Below are 16,568 nucleotides of genomic sequence, written 5' to 3' on the forward strand. Positions count from 1 at the left end.
GCTGCGGGGGAGGTTACATTGGCTCTGTCGCGCATGCGCAGTGGCGGCCGGGCTCTGCGCTTGGGAGAGACACACACACAGAGACCGTTAGTATAACTATATAAGTGCAAATAGCTAAAACAGAGGTGTGTGCCGAGCATGCGCGTTCTAAGTCAAACTTCTTTGCGTTTTGCTACTGACCTTGTGTTTTGAATTTTAATTAAAAATATCACCATCACAAATACAATGTCTGTGACAAAACAGTGACCAAAGACAACGACGTTTCACTTAAAATGTGCTGCTCAGCGCACACACCTTTTTTTTTTTTTTTTGGTGCAAGGTACAGTTTTGACAAATACTAACAAGGATAAAAACCCAAGGATCCTATCTGATGATAAAATGCCCAAGTAATGTATTAAGGCAATAGCGTGAGTAGGATTTTAGGTTGTTTACGGAGATCTATTACCAGCAGAATTGAGGCGGTAGTGTTGTCACTCATGGCATTGGTTTCGCATATCATTGGTGAGACCTTACCTATGTTCAGCGACCGGTCACAACTCCAGTGGGACATAGGAGTGGAAATAGCATACAGCTTAACATGTAAAAGCCTTAAAAGTTATTCTACAGAATCTCAGGAAAATGGGTGATATGATGGAGACGTTGGGCGTTACAGGATGGTAATTTTTCAAGACAATGACTCCTTTGAAGGGAACTAAATCTGTGGAAAATTCCAAATGGCCCTCATCTGCTGCCATGTTATCATCTTTAGTGCCGGCTACTGTGAAGAATTTCTGGTTATCCCAACTCCATTGTTTCATTGAACTTTTAATTCTCTATTGTTGGTATAGTGCGTCAATATAGGAAACAGGAAAAAAATACTTTCTATGGGAAAAGCAATGATGCAGTGTTTCCCAAGCGAGCGGCAAAGTAGAGCCCTACACACACACACACACACACACACACGTCTTGATGAAAGGTCTGTACGGGACCTGAAACTTTACACCCTCCACTGCTCTTAAAATGGAAGACACTGCATTAATAAATCTGTGAGCTGTACTTTGTAGCTCGCTTGTGAAACTACACCTCGTTGCTTTGTCTGTCTTGTATTTTTTTGTTTTATATTTTGAGACTATATTTTAAAAGGGGCAGCGTTTTCATAAAACTTAATTAAAGAATGTGCTCTATTACGTAAATTTGTTTTGTATCTGTTTACCAAGTTGGCTGTACCTTTCATAAAAAGTATTTTCTTGGAAAAACGTTGAAAGAATGTACCAGTGATGTCCTGATTAACGTTTAGTCTTCTGGGAACACAAGGAAAGCATCGAAATAAGTTTTATCCTGTTCCTAATTTAAAAACCATTATGTATCAGTTCAAGGTAATCATGGCTGGCAGTTTGAGTATCCGTGATTACACGCAATTTCTTTTAATGAGTTTATGTAACCATATAAATTAGGCGTCCTTTGAAGCTTCAATCTGGACATCTCGCTCGTGTGTAATCCTTCCGTCTATGGATCTTTCCTATAATTGTGGCCTATATCAAGTGTTAGTTGGTCTAGTAAAAAGTTATCATACAACAAGTGTTTAAAAAATGTCTTGCATGAATTAGAGGGCTTATTTTTATCACCCCTCATAGTGACCTTTTTGCACCAAGTACTGCATCTTTTTGGATTTTGAGGGTATGTTTTTTTTTTTTTCTTCATAGGGCTGGTAGAATTTAAAACCAGGAACACCTGTTCAATCTGCAATGAAACGGATTAATCATTTAAGCCTCTTTCTACCATATGTATCATATTTTATTTTTCATGGTTTAACAGTATTTCAAACATAGGCCCACGAAACTACGGTATCATAACATTTGCCAGCAACCTCCATAGAATATACAGTCATTCTGGTTTTCATTAGGGGCTAGATAAGGGGTCATATTTAAATGATGTTAGATTTCTGCAGTAATTGGTAGATTTAAAGGCGTTATCCCATTGGCAGCCATAGTGACTAGGACAGAAAAACATTGATTTTGTGTCAATATTTCTCTACTTGAGCAATGTTTGAGGATTTGCCAAGGACTTGTGTGATTACGACATAGTAGTAGAAATGGCAAATTTGAAAATGAAAAAATAGATTCTTTTGAACTAGATAAGCTCTATTAATAAACAAGATTATTATCACGTTTGTACTAATAAATAGTGAAACTTTATGCTGACAAGCACACTGAACAGAATACAGAAATTTTCGATTTTGACCTGTAGAGATTACAAGCCTTTATCAATAATAGTCTGTTCCCGAGACTTGAGTTTCTGTAGCTGCTTTTAAAGTTGCCTATATTTTGTGTAATAACCCAAATAATGTGTTTTGTAACCCTGTAGGTAGAATCCAACATTAGATGCTTCATAAAACCACCTGAGCCACTCGAGAAATCCCTGGAGATTAACAGGCACAAGGGAGAAAGAAAGCCGCAGAAGCGGCCAAACTACAAAAATGTAGGGGAAGAAGAAGAGGAGGAGATAAGTCCAGAAGATGCTCCTGAAGATCCGGATAAGGCTAAAGGTACAGAGGGTAGTTCAAAAGGCGTCAAGACGAGTGGGGAGACTGAAGGTGAGTGAGTGCAGACTTTGAGCCAAAAGCCATGTATGTGTCTAAGTAATGTGGTGGTAGGGTGTGTTTAGGGTGTCTCAATATTGTGGTGTAGGGTGTGTTTACGGTGTCTCAGTATTGTGGTGGTTGGGTGTGTTTCTCTGTGTTGTCTTAGGAGTTTATTTTTTCTGTCTAAATGTAACTAATGTAGTCTAATTCAGTATTTTGGGACATCAATAACGCAGCTTTGCTGGTGTATTCCATCAAAATTTAATATATCTCCTAAACCACCCCTCCCTGGACATTTCTGGGAAAACTTTAGATTTGCTACTAAAAGGAAAGCTCCGCTCACAGGGAGAACTCTTTTTCAATATCTCCAAATGCAGCACTTTCACATCTCACGGTTTCTTTATTCTCCCACACAAAACCCTGTGAATCTCGCCTCTTTTGAAAACAATGTTTACATTTAGTGGGAATCTAGAGTGATGACTGTTTATTTACCAATATGTGCTGTTCATCAGTGCACAGCTAGCTCAGTGTATACTCTGGTTTTAAAGGGACAATTCGAACAACGTTGAAAAAAAAAAAAAATATATATATATATATCCCATCAAAAGCACTCTAGCAACAATAAATAGAATTTGTTCAATAGAAAAACACATAAATTATACAATCTAAAATTAAAACACTTCCCTCAGAACCCCCCAAAAAAACATGAATTCTGGTAAATGCACCCTACAATTGGATTGAGTGCATACTTAAATGGCACCAGAAAATGTAAATCTGCTCATATAACCCACGACCGGCCGGTCAAAAAAGAGGGTTAGTGAAATTGGACACTGAATCAATGTACATGAATAGTACCACTCAACAACCAAAGTAAGATTGTGTATAAAGTAAACACAATACAGGAACCATACTGTATAGTACAATAGTCACCACTGAATAGTAAGTATAGATGTCCTGTGAAAAGGATGGAGTGATAGCAGAGTCTGAAGAGATCAGTGTCCACTAAAAATCCTGAGCCAGGTTGAGGGGTTCCAGGGGAGTACAGACACAGCCCCGACGTACGTTTCGCTACCCCTGCTTCATCCGGGGGCTTAAATTGATGGCGTCCAATCAGGCTTATAAAGGACACCTAAAATAAGTATCATTCAATAGCGCTGCGAGCAGTAGAGCAGCTGATGGTTTCTATCCAATAAACGCTACATCTTGGTGCAGTGGGTGGATATCATGACGTCCGATGATCATGATCACATAACGAGGCTTCAGATTGGTTCCCTGAATACCATCTGACCAATTGGAGTTGCGGAGTCATCTTGCTTCAAAATCCCGCGAGAGTTCGGGTGACAGCTATGAACACATTCAGATGGAGATAGGAACCACAATTCTTCACTGAAGGAATTATTCATGCTGTCATCTAAATAGGGATAGCTGTTATTGGTTCCCACTTTGGTCAGGAGCCAGTAGGGGAAAGGAGGGGAGGGTATATTGCCATATCAAAACATGTACTGCTAAAGCATGTATATCTAGCAGAGAGAGGAGCAAAAGGTAAAACTTTGAAAGAAGATTTAATACACAAGTAATACTACCAAAAATTGACACAAATAGGTGATAAATAATTAAAGGTTAGAACATTGCTTGAGTATACAAAAAGCCCAAAATATAAATTTAATATATCGTAATATAAATATATAAACTACTAAAGGCTAAAGTGAATAATATACTAAATGGTTTATGTTTTATATGTGAATATTAATACTGGTGTAATAGGTGTTAAATTAATATTAAATTATGTGAATAATACAAAGTAACAAAAAAAGGTTGTGTTGTATACAATTATAAATCGCAAGCACTGGTCCAACAACAGAGGTTGTGTTGTGTAAATTTTTTAACTCTCAAGCACTAGTCTAGTAGGAGACATGGAGATTCTCCCACTACAGGAACATCGCATAGCCAGTATATTCATTAAGGCTATGTGGAAGAAGAGTGCCGAGTGTATAAATCCATCGGCACTCTGTAGCAGGAGCCCCTCCATGTCCCCTCCCCGCATTCCCAATGAAACCTGGTCAAATGCAAAGGCTTTGAGAGATGAAAAATTGGAACCATGAATGTTCCTGAAGTGTCTTGCTACTGTGGTGAGCTTTTTTCCCTTTGCTGTGATCCTGGTCTGCGTTATTAATATTTCTAACATGTTCCAAGACGCGGAAACGTAGTTCCCGCGTCGTCATACCAATATAGATCTTAGAACATGGACATGATAAATAATATATTACTCCCTTGCTATTACAATTAAGGGGTATTCTGATGTTGAATGTCTTAGATATTTGTGAATTTGAATATGTAGAGGTATTACTCGTATACTGGCACGCAGAACAAGTTCTGCATGCCAGAAATCCTGGTGCCAAATTCTTGGTAAGAAAGTGGGCAACCCCCCCCTTCCCCCCGGGGCTCTATTGTGGCTCCGAACTAATTTATCTCGTAAGTTCGGAGCGCTGCGACTTACCATGTATATATGTATGTGTATCTATATATATATATATATCTCTATATCTAATATATCTATATGTATCTATATCTATCTGTGTGTGTGTGGTGTGTGTGTGTGTGTGTGTGTGTGTGTGTGTGTGTACGTACACACACACACACACACACACACTGTCTTTTTATTTTTTATCCTTATGTACATGGTTCCCTCATATGCTCTTTTTAATGCATTTCTACCTTTCATTTGCTGTTGGATATTCAGGTTATATTTGTATGCCAACGTTTATTCATTTACAAACTCGGAAGTCAACCCTCCGAGTCTCATTTAGGATTTTACGTAAACTTCAATGCCAGATAAAGCTTTAACCCATGTGTATTTTCTCGTGTAATTAACAAGCCTTTTACTTATTGATTCCTATTTGTATTAAAATCCCAGCAAAGTGTTCAGAAAGGTATTCACCTTAACGATGGCTCTACTGTTCTGATCTAGTCATGGTCCTTCTTTGTGAAATGACCTAAGCAGAGGCAGGCCGTCTCTAGGGTATGTGCCGCCCTTAGGCAAGCACTAATAGGGACGCCGTTCCCCCAAGAAAATTAAGGTAGGAAGCGGGGGGTCTCCGGAGCTGAACCTTGTTAATTTCATCTCCGGGGACCCACTGCTTCCTGAGATACTTACCTCCTTAGGGGGTGCCAGTATCTTCTGCTCAGGTTTTAGATGTCCCATCACGTGGGCCAATAGGAAGCCGTGATGTCATAGGTGGCTTTTTTTTGGCCCATGTGACTGGGTGCTTTAACCGGAGCTGAGATACTGGCACCGCTAAGCAGGTAAGTATCTCCGGAAACAGGTTATGTGCCGCCTGTTCTGAAATTAACGGGGTTTATATATATATATATGTTACAGCTCAACCCCGTTATAACGCGATGCAGGCGTGGATCCCAATTTTTGTACTTATGAATACTTTACAACACGATTATTGGTGTCTTTAAATACTTTATTGTACAGTGCATACAATTGTACATTATTTCTAATGCGAACGGCTTATAGCGCGATGTGATTCTTTGGATCCCAAGCATAGCATTATAAGGGAGTTGAGAGATATATATATATATATACATAAATATACATACGCAGCAGCGCTGCTACTCTCCCTCTTGCCGCCCCCTGAGACCTGCCGCCTGTAGGCTGTGCCGTACCTGCTTACCGCCTAAAGACAGGCCTGAGAGCGATGACATGGTTGAATAGGTAGGTGTGAAGTTGTAGTTGGAAAGGAGAGTAAGCTGATCATATTGTCCTGTACGAGCTCATACAGTATATGTGATCAGTGCACAGTATGTGGTTTTAGCTGAGCTTTTTATTATAAACAAACCAGACCGTAAAAACCAACGAGACAGACAGGGGGCGCTGGGGTTTTTATCAGAGCAGTTGATCTCTTGCCTAAGTGTGAATGCATCTGTTACTAATACCGCTGCCTCGGCAGACTTTAAGATGGACCGCTCTCTTCTGTCACGTAGAAATAGAGATGGTGATCATGGAGACCTCTAAAGCATCAGAAAATGCCCTATGTTCAGTAACGGCACAGAATACAACGGACGAAGAAAAAAGTGCAGCGGCCTCTGGGGCTGAAGCCAAACAGAGCAGGTGAGAGAGACTTGTTATTCTAATATCACTATCCGGGAGAAATATGAAACAAATCATGAATGTGGTGCATTTATTTTTTGGAGGGGATGTGCTAATATTTGCATAGCGGCGAAAGCTCTATGGGAATTTGCTAACTTCTTTCAAATTATAAGAATTTTTGAGTATTCAAATAAAAAAAATAACGATTTTTTTTCCTGCACTCGAATAAATGAAATAAATAAAATTTCTCCGAAATCGAACTGTAGAAAAAAAATTTCCCAGCCCTAATCCTGGTTACAAGAACGAAGGATCTCCATACAGACAAGGCTTAATACGTTACATCTCCCTCTTCCATTACATTGAGAGAATGGTGGTGCTCTAGTGCAGGATTTGCTTGTATGCTGTGATGCAAATATGATTCAAAGAGCTGTTCCACTTACATATTTCAACTGGTGGGTTTCTTCTCTAATAGTCCAACATAAACATTCCATGCATCATAAAATGTAGCATGAAACATTCCTGAACCGTAGTATGTTCAGCCTCACAGTAGTGAGAAGAGGAATATGGTGGAAAGAGCCAGCATGAGAAAATAGGCAAGCCAAGTGTTCTATATCTGCGTTTCTGAACAATGCATGGCCCCAACTTCTGCCCACCAACCAAGCAAGCTCTCAATACACCTAACTCATAGCCCGACCATCATGTTCAATCCCTACCCATCACAAAGACATCTTAACAATTACTCTATAATCTAATCCAGCGGTGCGCAAACTGGGGGGGCGGGAGACTTGTCGGGCGCGGGCGGTTGCAGACGTCCCACGCTCCTCCCCAAGGCATTTAAATTAATGCCGGGGGTTTGCGTGAAGCCTCTGCAACACTAAAACTTACCGGGATTCAGACGCGTCTCGATGGCAACGCGGCGTCATGTGACGTCACCGGCGTCAAATGACACAGCGGGTCACGTAACCCTGAAGCGTCATTTGACACTGCTGCCAGGTAGGAGAGGGAACGCGAGGCCAGACTGGGGGGCGCAGCATCAAAAGTTTGCGCTCCTCTGATCTAATCTACAGGTGCGCCAACGAGTATTGTAACACTTGCCTTAAATTTGCCTTGAAAAATATGGGTTCATCACCAACAAGACCCAGGTACATGCTGCAACATTTCACACATTTCTGCAGACAGACTAATGGCCCATCGGATAAACACAGCAGGGGTTCCTGGCAGTCCCATTCAGTTTGAATCGGACTGCCAGGGACACCCACTGCTAATCCGATGTCCGATGGGCCATTAGTCTGTCTGCAGAAATGTGTGAAATGTTGCCGCATGTACCTGGGTCTTTTTGGTGGTTGCCCCTGGTTTGTTTGAGAATAATCGTCGGCACTACAGTATATGTCACCACACCTTTGTTTCAGAAACTAATAATAACGAACGTACAGTGCCCTGGATAAGAGCGCTATATAAATGTTATAAATAAATTACATGGGTGGCCTTCCACAAATGTACTTTTGTTTTCCCACAGGCCTTTTCTTGACATGGTCTACAGTGCTCTGGAATGTATGGAAGAGGACTACTATGCTCTCTTCGTCTTGTGTCTTCTTTATGCCATGTCTCATAATAAAGGTAAGTGTTTCTCATGCTGTTGGTGTATTGGACACACAATGTGTAGTCAACCCATGCAAGAAGTTTCTGGAGCAGATTGTACCACAGTGGTAGATGATTGGCAAGCGCACTCTAGAACTATTTCCAGACGACTAAAGTAGCAGGTTCAGTAAAAGCAGACTAAGCCTATTACCCCTGCAGTGAAGGGTAAAGCTCAACCTATTGTAGGAGCTGCACAACGTGAAATCTACAATAAATTATGGAAATATTCTAATTTCATTTGGCATTCTAATGTCTTTTGAATTGCTTATTCCTTTTCTCTCCCTGCCATGAAAAACAAAACACTGGGTAATGGAGGGTGGGTATATTTTTCAGAAATGGCAGAAAAAGATGATTTTGTAAACGTCGGTGCACATTCAGCCTCTGGTATTTCCAGTGCTTATTAATGTCATCACAAATTCAAGATGGTGGACTTCTGCAGCCTGCATTTAACATAGGTCCACGTGGTTCCAAAGATTTCGTGCTACTATGATCTTTTATGTACAGTATAAGGCTGCAACATATTCTTCAGCTCAGTACAGAGCGGGGTATGAGACTCTAACTTAATGACAATACATATGAATAGGTTTAAATGCATGAATACAAAAGGTATGGGGATACTTGCCCCAGAGACCTTAAAAGATGTATCATTTGCAGAGGGGGACATGATTATTATATTGCATTTCTTGGCATCAATTTGTCAATGTTGTTGAAACAAGTCTTCAACTACATTGCGGTGTGTGGGTTGTCGGTTAGAATAGAAAGCAGGGAATTATGATCCCAAACTATAACGGCTGTATCAAATAATGCATCCCTGTGCTTCATTTATTTAATTTCCAAGTGTAAAAAAAAATCTTCCAATCTGCATCACAGCAAGACATGCTGCATATTGGGTCTAAACAAGCTTTTCTTGATGCTTCTTTTATGATACGTGATCCTTATAATTTTAATGTTGGTCCGATAATTATCCTTCTGTACCGGCATTACATTACAATATATACACCAGCATGGTAACAGATTCTAAACCGCAAGCGTGGCAGGAAAGCTTCGCTTTTCTTAAGCTACATGACCATGGTTTATATTAACTAATTAAGCCACCTGTAATTAGTGATGGCATTTATATTACATGTCCACTATATATGATGTATAATAATTCAGGATACCTACTTAATTTATTTAGAAGTTGTACTTCTCTATTTAGTGCTGTTACTCAAATAAGGTTTAATTTTACATTTAACGTGTCTGTGTATAGGTGTTTTTGTGTATGTATATTCGGATGCATTTTTTTTGGCTAACTTAGTCATACATTTAATTAATATAAAATTACAACCAGCTGTACCAGGCTTAACATACTCCAATCTAGCACATCTTAAAAGGTTCTTAATTAAACATTAATTTAATTAATAGTATCCACGCTTCCAAAATCCGATGTGACTTAACTTCAGTGATGTGTGTGTGTGTGTGTGTGTGTTTTTGTTTTTAAATCTCCTCTTTTCCCCCAAAGCATCTCTCTTCTTTTTCCCCCCACCTCCCCAAGGATCTCTCTCCCCTCTTGCCCTTCTCCCCCGCTCTTAGCATATTTCTTCTTTCGCCCCGCCCTAAGCATGTCTCTTTCCCCCTCTAAGCATGTCTTTCTCTATGTGATCTCTCCTGTTTCATTAGCATTTTTTGTACGGTTTCTTAGAGTTTTTTCACACTGTTCGCATGCTTTTACACACTGTTCGCATGCTTTTTCACACTGTTCGCATGCTTTTTCACACTTCGCATGCTTTTTCACACTGTTCGCATGCTTTTACACACTGTTCGCATGCTTTTTCACACTGTTCGCATGCTTTTACACACTGTTCGCATGCTTTTACACACTGTTCGCATGCTTTTTCACACTGTTCGCATGCTTTTTCACACTGTTCGCATGCTTTTTCACACTGTTCGCATGCTTTTACACACTGTTCGCATGCTTTTACACACTTCGCATGCTTTTACACACTGTTCGCATGCTTTTACACACTGTTCGCATGCTTTTACACACTGTTCGCATGCTTTTTCACTGTTCGCATGCTTTTTCACACTGTTCGCATGCTTTTTCACACTGTTCGCATGCTTTTTCACACTGTTCGCATGCTTTTACACACTGTTCGCATGCTTTTACACACTGTTCGCATGCTTTTACACACTGTTCGCATGCTTTTACACACTGTTCGCATGCTTTTTCACACTGTTCGCATGCTTTTTCACACTGTTCGCATGCTTTTTCACACTGTTCGCATGCTTTTTCACACTGTTCGCATGCTTTTTCACACTGTTCGCATGCTTTTACACTCTGTTAAGTTAAAAAATGCTTACAATTGTTTAACACTTTTACGCACTGTTCGTATAAGGTTACATTTGTGTTTAATGTTACTGTTATTCTTAAAATGTTATTGTTGCTCAGCAACCCTGTGACAGCTGAACCTTTGTACGAAAATATACTGTGTGCGTGTGTGTCTATATGTATGTATGTATGTATGTGTATAGCTATCTATCTCTATCTATCTATCTATCTATCTATCTATCTATCTATCTCTATCTATCTCTATCTATCATACGTTGCCAGCGGTGAGGTGGTAAGAAGGCAGCAGCAGTCAACAGGTATCAAAAAATGATTATTGTATTTAAGAATGCTTGCACATAGAACTTTTCGGTCCCAAAAACGGGACCTTCCTCGGGCGAGGGGGGGGGGGGGAATTTGGGGGGGTGGTGCAGAGAGCAAGTGACAGCCAGTGACTTTTATACCCATCACCCAAGTGCCCAAAACCACACCTCCTAATTAAAAACTACCAAAACGAGCGAAGCAACAGGTGAGTACCCTAAACAGGTAAAGTAAACATCAGACGTGTCCTGCTATTGGTCACACGCCGATCACGTGACCGAGTACCAGGATGTGTCCTCGATCGCTATGGTGACTGCATGCGCAAAGTATGTAGTCGGCGCGTCTTGATTCCAATCTGAGGATTCAGCTTCTATTGTCTTATGGCGTCCTCGTCTCCATGGAGTCCAATTTGCGCATGCGCACAAGCCTGAAATACTCAGTTGAGTCATGTAACAGCAGGATGCAGAAGAAGCGTCAGCAATTGGTGCGGACAGGGAGTCCGTCCGTGAACGAGATCCACAACAGGCTAACAGTGTGTCTTGATCACAATCCTGAGAATCATCTGCTCATATTTAATAGCGTCCCCGGTCGCCATGGAGACCCGCATGCGCACAGTGTTGATGTCCTCCGTTGGTTCCCATTGCAGCAGAATGCTGGAGTGGCTGCAGCAATTTATGCGGACAGGGGGTCCGTCTTTATCGAGGTACACAACACGCTACCAATGTAAAGCCATCATGTTAGAATATTAGAATTATAAAGCTAATGAAACATATGTATAAACATAAACACCTGGCATACGTCAATACGCTAAGCGAACCTAGAATGCTAAAGAGGGAGAGTGTACAAGACCTGAAACGAATCGCATCAAAAATACACCAACCAATAGTGAGGGTAAGTTATGTGAGCAACCGTCGGTTCTATGTGCAAGCATTCTTAAATACAATTATCATTTTTTTGAATCCTGCTGAGCGCTGCTGCCTTCATACCACCGCTGGTAACATGTGTGTGTGTTATTGCGAGTGTGTTATTGCGAGTGTGTTATTGCGAGTGTGTTATTGCGAGTGTGTTATTGCGAGTGTGTTATTGTGTTATTGTGTTATTGCGTGTGTGTGTTATTGTGTTATTGTGTTATTGCGTGTGTGTGTGTTATTGTGTTATTGCGTGTGTGTGTGTTATTGTGTTATTGCGTGTGTGTGTGTTATTGTGTTATTTTGCTGCTAAACCATTCTGGCTTCCAGGAATTCATGGAGTGAGACACTTATGGTTGGTTACCATGCCTCTTCTGATGTATTATTAAAACTCAAGGTCTACATAATGTAGAGAGAGAAAACAAAAGCTAATCCAGAAATTACTTTCTGGAATATACATCCACTCCATGGATTCGTGGAAGCCAGAATGGTTTAGCAGCACCATCCACCCTTCCTAGAATCGAAGGCGTGAGAGGATCACTTGTTATATAAGGAGTGGGTTGCCTTGATCTTAATAAAAGATTATTTCGTGTTCCAACACAAGTGGTTTAAAAGAAGATTATAGAGCAGCTTTTACCAGCTAGATACGGTGTTCTATAACATGATCCAGCCTGCAATGATGTAAATAAAAGTTGGACATACAGTAGCTATGTACTATTGCCAGGGCTATTATGTTTGTTGTGGGTATAAAATTAAGACATAAATATGCTTCAGCATCAGTAATTGTGCAACACCAGTGATCTGTCGCCTACTGTGGAAAGGATACATTTTATCTTTTTAATTTGGGAATTAATGGAGAGCCTCAATAATAACTTTAATTGTAAGAATTTCCAGTCTGGATCAAATAATGGGATATAGAAACAAGATCTTGTCATTTTCTGCTATTATCTCAATTTATATTGAAGTCGAGTACAGTGTACACTAGTATACTAGATACCCCAACATACTACTGACCCTTATGATAGATCCTGAAAATGTATTCTTAATGTTTTTAAACTTACCTGAAATATTTCACCCTGAAGGGAAACCAAGGTTGGCAACAACATCTTTGGCTCAAGCCAATGTATGAACAACATTGGCCGCACAGCAAGGTTCCCTTTAATTATTGGCTCTCCAGCAAGGACACTATCCTATCTTGTTTTCTGCACATGTTAGGGGGACATTTTTCCTCTAGTGCTTTCAGTGGTACAAACAGACCGTTCCTGCTCCAAGACAGCCAACAGTACGTACGGTACAGTTGACAGAAATAAAAATACAGATTAATGCTTGTACTGTAGCTCTCAAAAATAGCAATGTGTTTTTTTTTTTTATATATTTAATCCCAGTCTGGTCTTACTTCTGAGAGAGCACGGGTTTATGTGATACACTGCTGTTTGTCTTGGCAGTGGGGTGGTCATTTCCACAATGAACCTAGAGAAATAGAGCTGAACCTGCCAGAATTGGAGAGGGAGACTCTGGTAGTAGGACAAACCTATTCCTGCTGTGAGATTCCTGGCTCAGCTAGGTTACACAATAACTACATTATTAAATAATAAAGCAACGTGGATGCTGCTTTGAAGTTTGTTGTCCTCACTTTGTCGCCCCAGGGGCCTGCAATGCGCTGTTCAAATATTGCGCCTTCTGAAACAGCATTGCTTTGTGTGGTGGCTTGCATACCAATAGTTGACGTAGCATTTCACATGATAAACATAACACAACCATACAGCGATGCATTGTTTTAGTTTTCTTTATCTTTTTGTTACCAGGAATAAATCCAACAAAGCTGGAAAGAATTCAATTGCCATTGCAGCTTGTACAAGAAAAAGGCTCATACAACCAGGTGTTAGCAGAAAATCTCATTAGGATAATGAACCAAGCAGCACACCCAGGTACGGGGTCTTGGCTTGGGTATTGGAAGACTGTTTTGGAAGCCATTTGTATAAAGTGATTGCATACAAAATACTTAACGCTGCTGTTTATGTATGATAACAGATTGGAAAATACTTGGTCAACACCAATTTCTGAAAATGTATTAAAGTATCTACTGTAGTCTACCTATGAGAAATGGGTAGAAAAGGGGAAATGTCCTCGGGCGCGTCACTCTGCTCCCAGCTCCACGACGTATGTTACGTGAAAAATAGAAGAGAAAGGGGAGGGCCACAATAAAAAACAACTCCAAGTTATACACACTTCTTATTTTTAGAGTGGGAAGGGAGGGGTGGTAGGGGAAAACAGGGGAAGAATGATATTGAACACACTTTTAAGGTAGAGACACACTCACATGGAATTTCTAATATCATGAGCTGGTATTCTCGCCTCAGCATGTAATGACATAGGTTGTAGATGAGGAAGTGCCCTCTGGTATCTTCTGTATTTGAGACACACACCACTCGGTTAAACACTTTGAATTGAAGCCCAGGCCCATCTGACATCACATGATCAGTGACCAATTAGAGAATTTGTAGCAGAGACAAAAAAAAACTACAGTGCCCATGAAGCTTTATGGGCACTGTAGTTTTTTTTTGTCTCTGCTACAAATTCTCTAATTGGTCACTGATCATGTGATGTCAGATGGGCCTGGGCTTCAATTCAAAGTGTTTAACCGAGTGGTGTGTGTCTCTTCTATTTTTCACGTAACATACGTCGTGGAGCTGGGAGCAGAGTGACGCGCCCGAGGACATTTCCCCTTTTCTACCCATACTCATACAGAGGTTGGTGAATAACCTCTGAAAGACTCAGGCAGCGGAATCATTCTTTGGAAAGGACTGAAGCCATACCTTGAATAGTAGGCAAAAAACTTTTTTGGCGCGAATTTTCTCTTTTTTTAATTTACCTATGAGAAATATTTCACATTTTCTTCCTTTGAGATAACACATTTTTCCTGATCACCCTGGCTGTGGGCACCTTTGGGTTAATCCCTCCTCACTCTAGGTAGGACAAGAAATTGACTTTTGCAGGTAGGCCATAAAAGGCCCCTCCCTCTACCTGCACCTTAGTCTTTTTCCTGTCCTCACAGCTAGGAGTAGGATTTTTTGTTTACTAATGGGACTCGCCTAACTGCAACTAGTGCAGCGATCCAGGGACCTCAACCTCTGCCCTGAAGCTCCGATCGACGCGCACCTGAGGGTGGCAAGACGGAGACCCCCAGGAGTCGGGGGAACCACGGGAACCGGTACACACGGGGGAGCAGCTACAGCTGCGAGCCGTGCGAAGGCTCAGATTGACCGCATTAGCGTCTGGAACGCTGCGGTAGGAGGAACAGTGCATGCGGACGCACGGGAGTGCGCGCGTTCCGGCCGGCGGGTGCGTGCGCAGATGCAAGCCGTGCACGAGCACTGTGGTGGCGTCAAAGGGGCGACGGAGACACTGTGTGTGTGTGTGTGTGTGTGTGTGTGTGTGTGTGTGTGTGTGTGTGTGTGTGTGTGTGTGTGTGTGTGTGTGTGTGTGTGTGTGTGTGTGAGTGTGAGAAACTGCAGCATGGAACGCTCAGCAGGGAGAAGCCAAGTGCTGGATATTGAATCAAAGATGGAGACTCCTAAAGGATCAGTTCCCAAGACTAGGTGAGTCCTTAGTTTTAGTATTATGGGAAAGAGAGAGGATCTATATACATTAGGGTGTATATTTAGTATTTATTTTGTTTTTTATTAAAGTAGCTCGGTGGTTACCCTTCCGGAAACAGAATCTCCTAAGGATACTGGGAAATCCCTGCAGCATAAGAGAAAAGACACTAAAAAGACTAAATGGTGCGCTGCATGCGAGAAGCCAGCTCTGATGGGAAAGAAGCTGTGTGAAAATTGTCTTAAGGCAGCAGCGGGGGATTCTAACGAGCAGATGAGCACCTTCCTTGTACTAATGAAGGAGGCAGTTAAGCAGAGCGTGGATGCTGCTGTTCAGCAAGCAGTTAACCCTGCGCAAAAAAGGTCAAGATCCCAAACCAGTTTGGATAAGGGAAAAGGCTGTTCATCTGATGAATCAGACATAGAATGCTATCAAGTGTCAGAAGCTGAATTGGATTCATCAGATCAAGATATTCAGGAGGATGAATCTGAATTTGATGTTGAAATGGTGGATCCTCTCATCAAAACCATGAGACAGGCTTTAGAATTGGAGGACACTGTAGAGTTGTACCCTGTACATCAGGTGATCAAGGACCTTATTCAATCAGAACTTGGTCGGCCAGACGCCAAAGTATATATACCAAAATGATTTGGGAAAATGTATCTGTTTCCACAGGAAGATGTCAAATTTTGGGAAGCCAGCCCAAAGGTGGATGCTGCTATATCCAGAATAGCAAGGAAGACTACAATTCCAATAGAAGAATCTGCAACCTTGAAGGACACTATGGATAGGAAAATGGATTACGTATTAATAAAGGCATACGTCACAGCGGGAACAGCCTGTAAGCCAGCCATAGCAACTACATCGGCGGCAAGGGCAATGCGTGTCTGGATTGCCAACATAGAGGAGGCACTAGACAAAGGTGTAAAAGAAGTTCTATCCTAAAGGCGCTGTTGGAGGTAAAATGGGCGACAGACTATATAGCGGAAGCTTCTTTAGATGCGGTCAGATTAGCAGCTAAATCTATGGCCTTAGCAGTGTCAGCAAGAAGGGCGTTATGGCTAAAACAATGGATGGCGGACGCAGCGTCAAAGAATAGCCTATGCGGATTACCGTTTGAAGGAGAATTCCTTTTTGGCAACA

General features: G+C 41.2%; 1 protein-coding gene across 14 annotated transcripts in view; it reads left to right on the top strand.

Annotated features, from left to right (window-relative positions):
* The window catches only part of CLEC16A (C-type lectin domain containing 16A), a 304,859-nt gene that overhangs the window by 81,126 nt on the left and 207,165 nt on the right, over positions 1-16,568 (top strand). For 12 of the 14 annotated variants that reach the window (XR_012787369.1, XM_075565357.1, XM_075565356.1 and 9 more), the window contains 4 exons: positions 2,344-2,572; positions 6,551-6,677; positions 8,173-8,273; positions 13,634-13,756. Coding sequence is in view for 13 of the 14 variants with exons in the window: in XM_075565357.1 (XP_075421472.1) it covers positions 2,344-2,572; positions 6,551-6,677; positions 8,173-8,273; positions 13,634-13,756 (580 nt within the window). In the remaining variant the exon portion in view is untranslated. The remainder of the gene's footprint in view (positions 1-2,343; positions 2,573-6,550; positions 6,678-8,172; positions 8,274-13,633; positions 13,757-16,568) is intronic. The other 2 variants (XM_075565350.1, XM_075565355.1) reach the window with 1 other exon arrangement.

Source organism: Ascaphus truei, chromosome 11 (assembly GCF_040206685.1).
Source record: "Ascaphus truei isolate aAscTru1 chromosome 11, aAscTru1.hap1, whole genome shotgun sequence".
NCBI classification, from domain to species: Eukaryota; Metazoa; Chordata; class Amphibia; order Anura; family Ascaphidae; genus Ascaphus; species Ascaphus truei.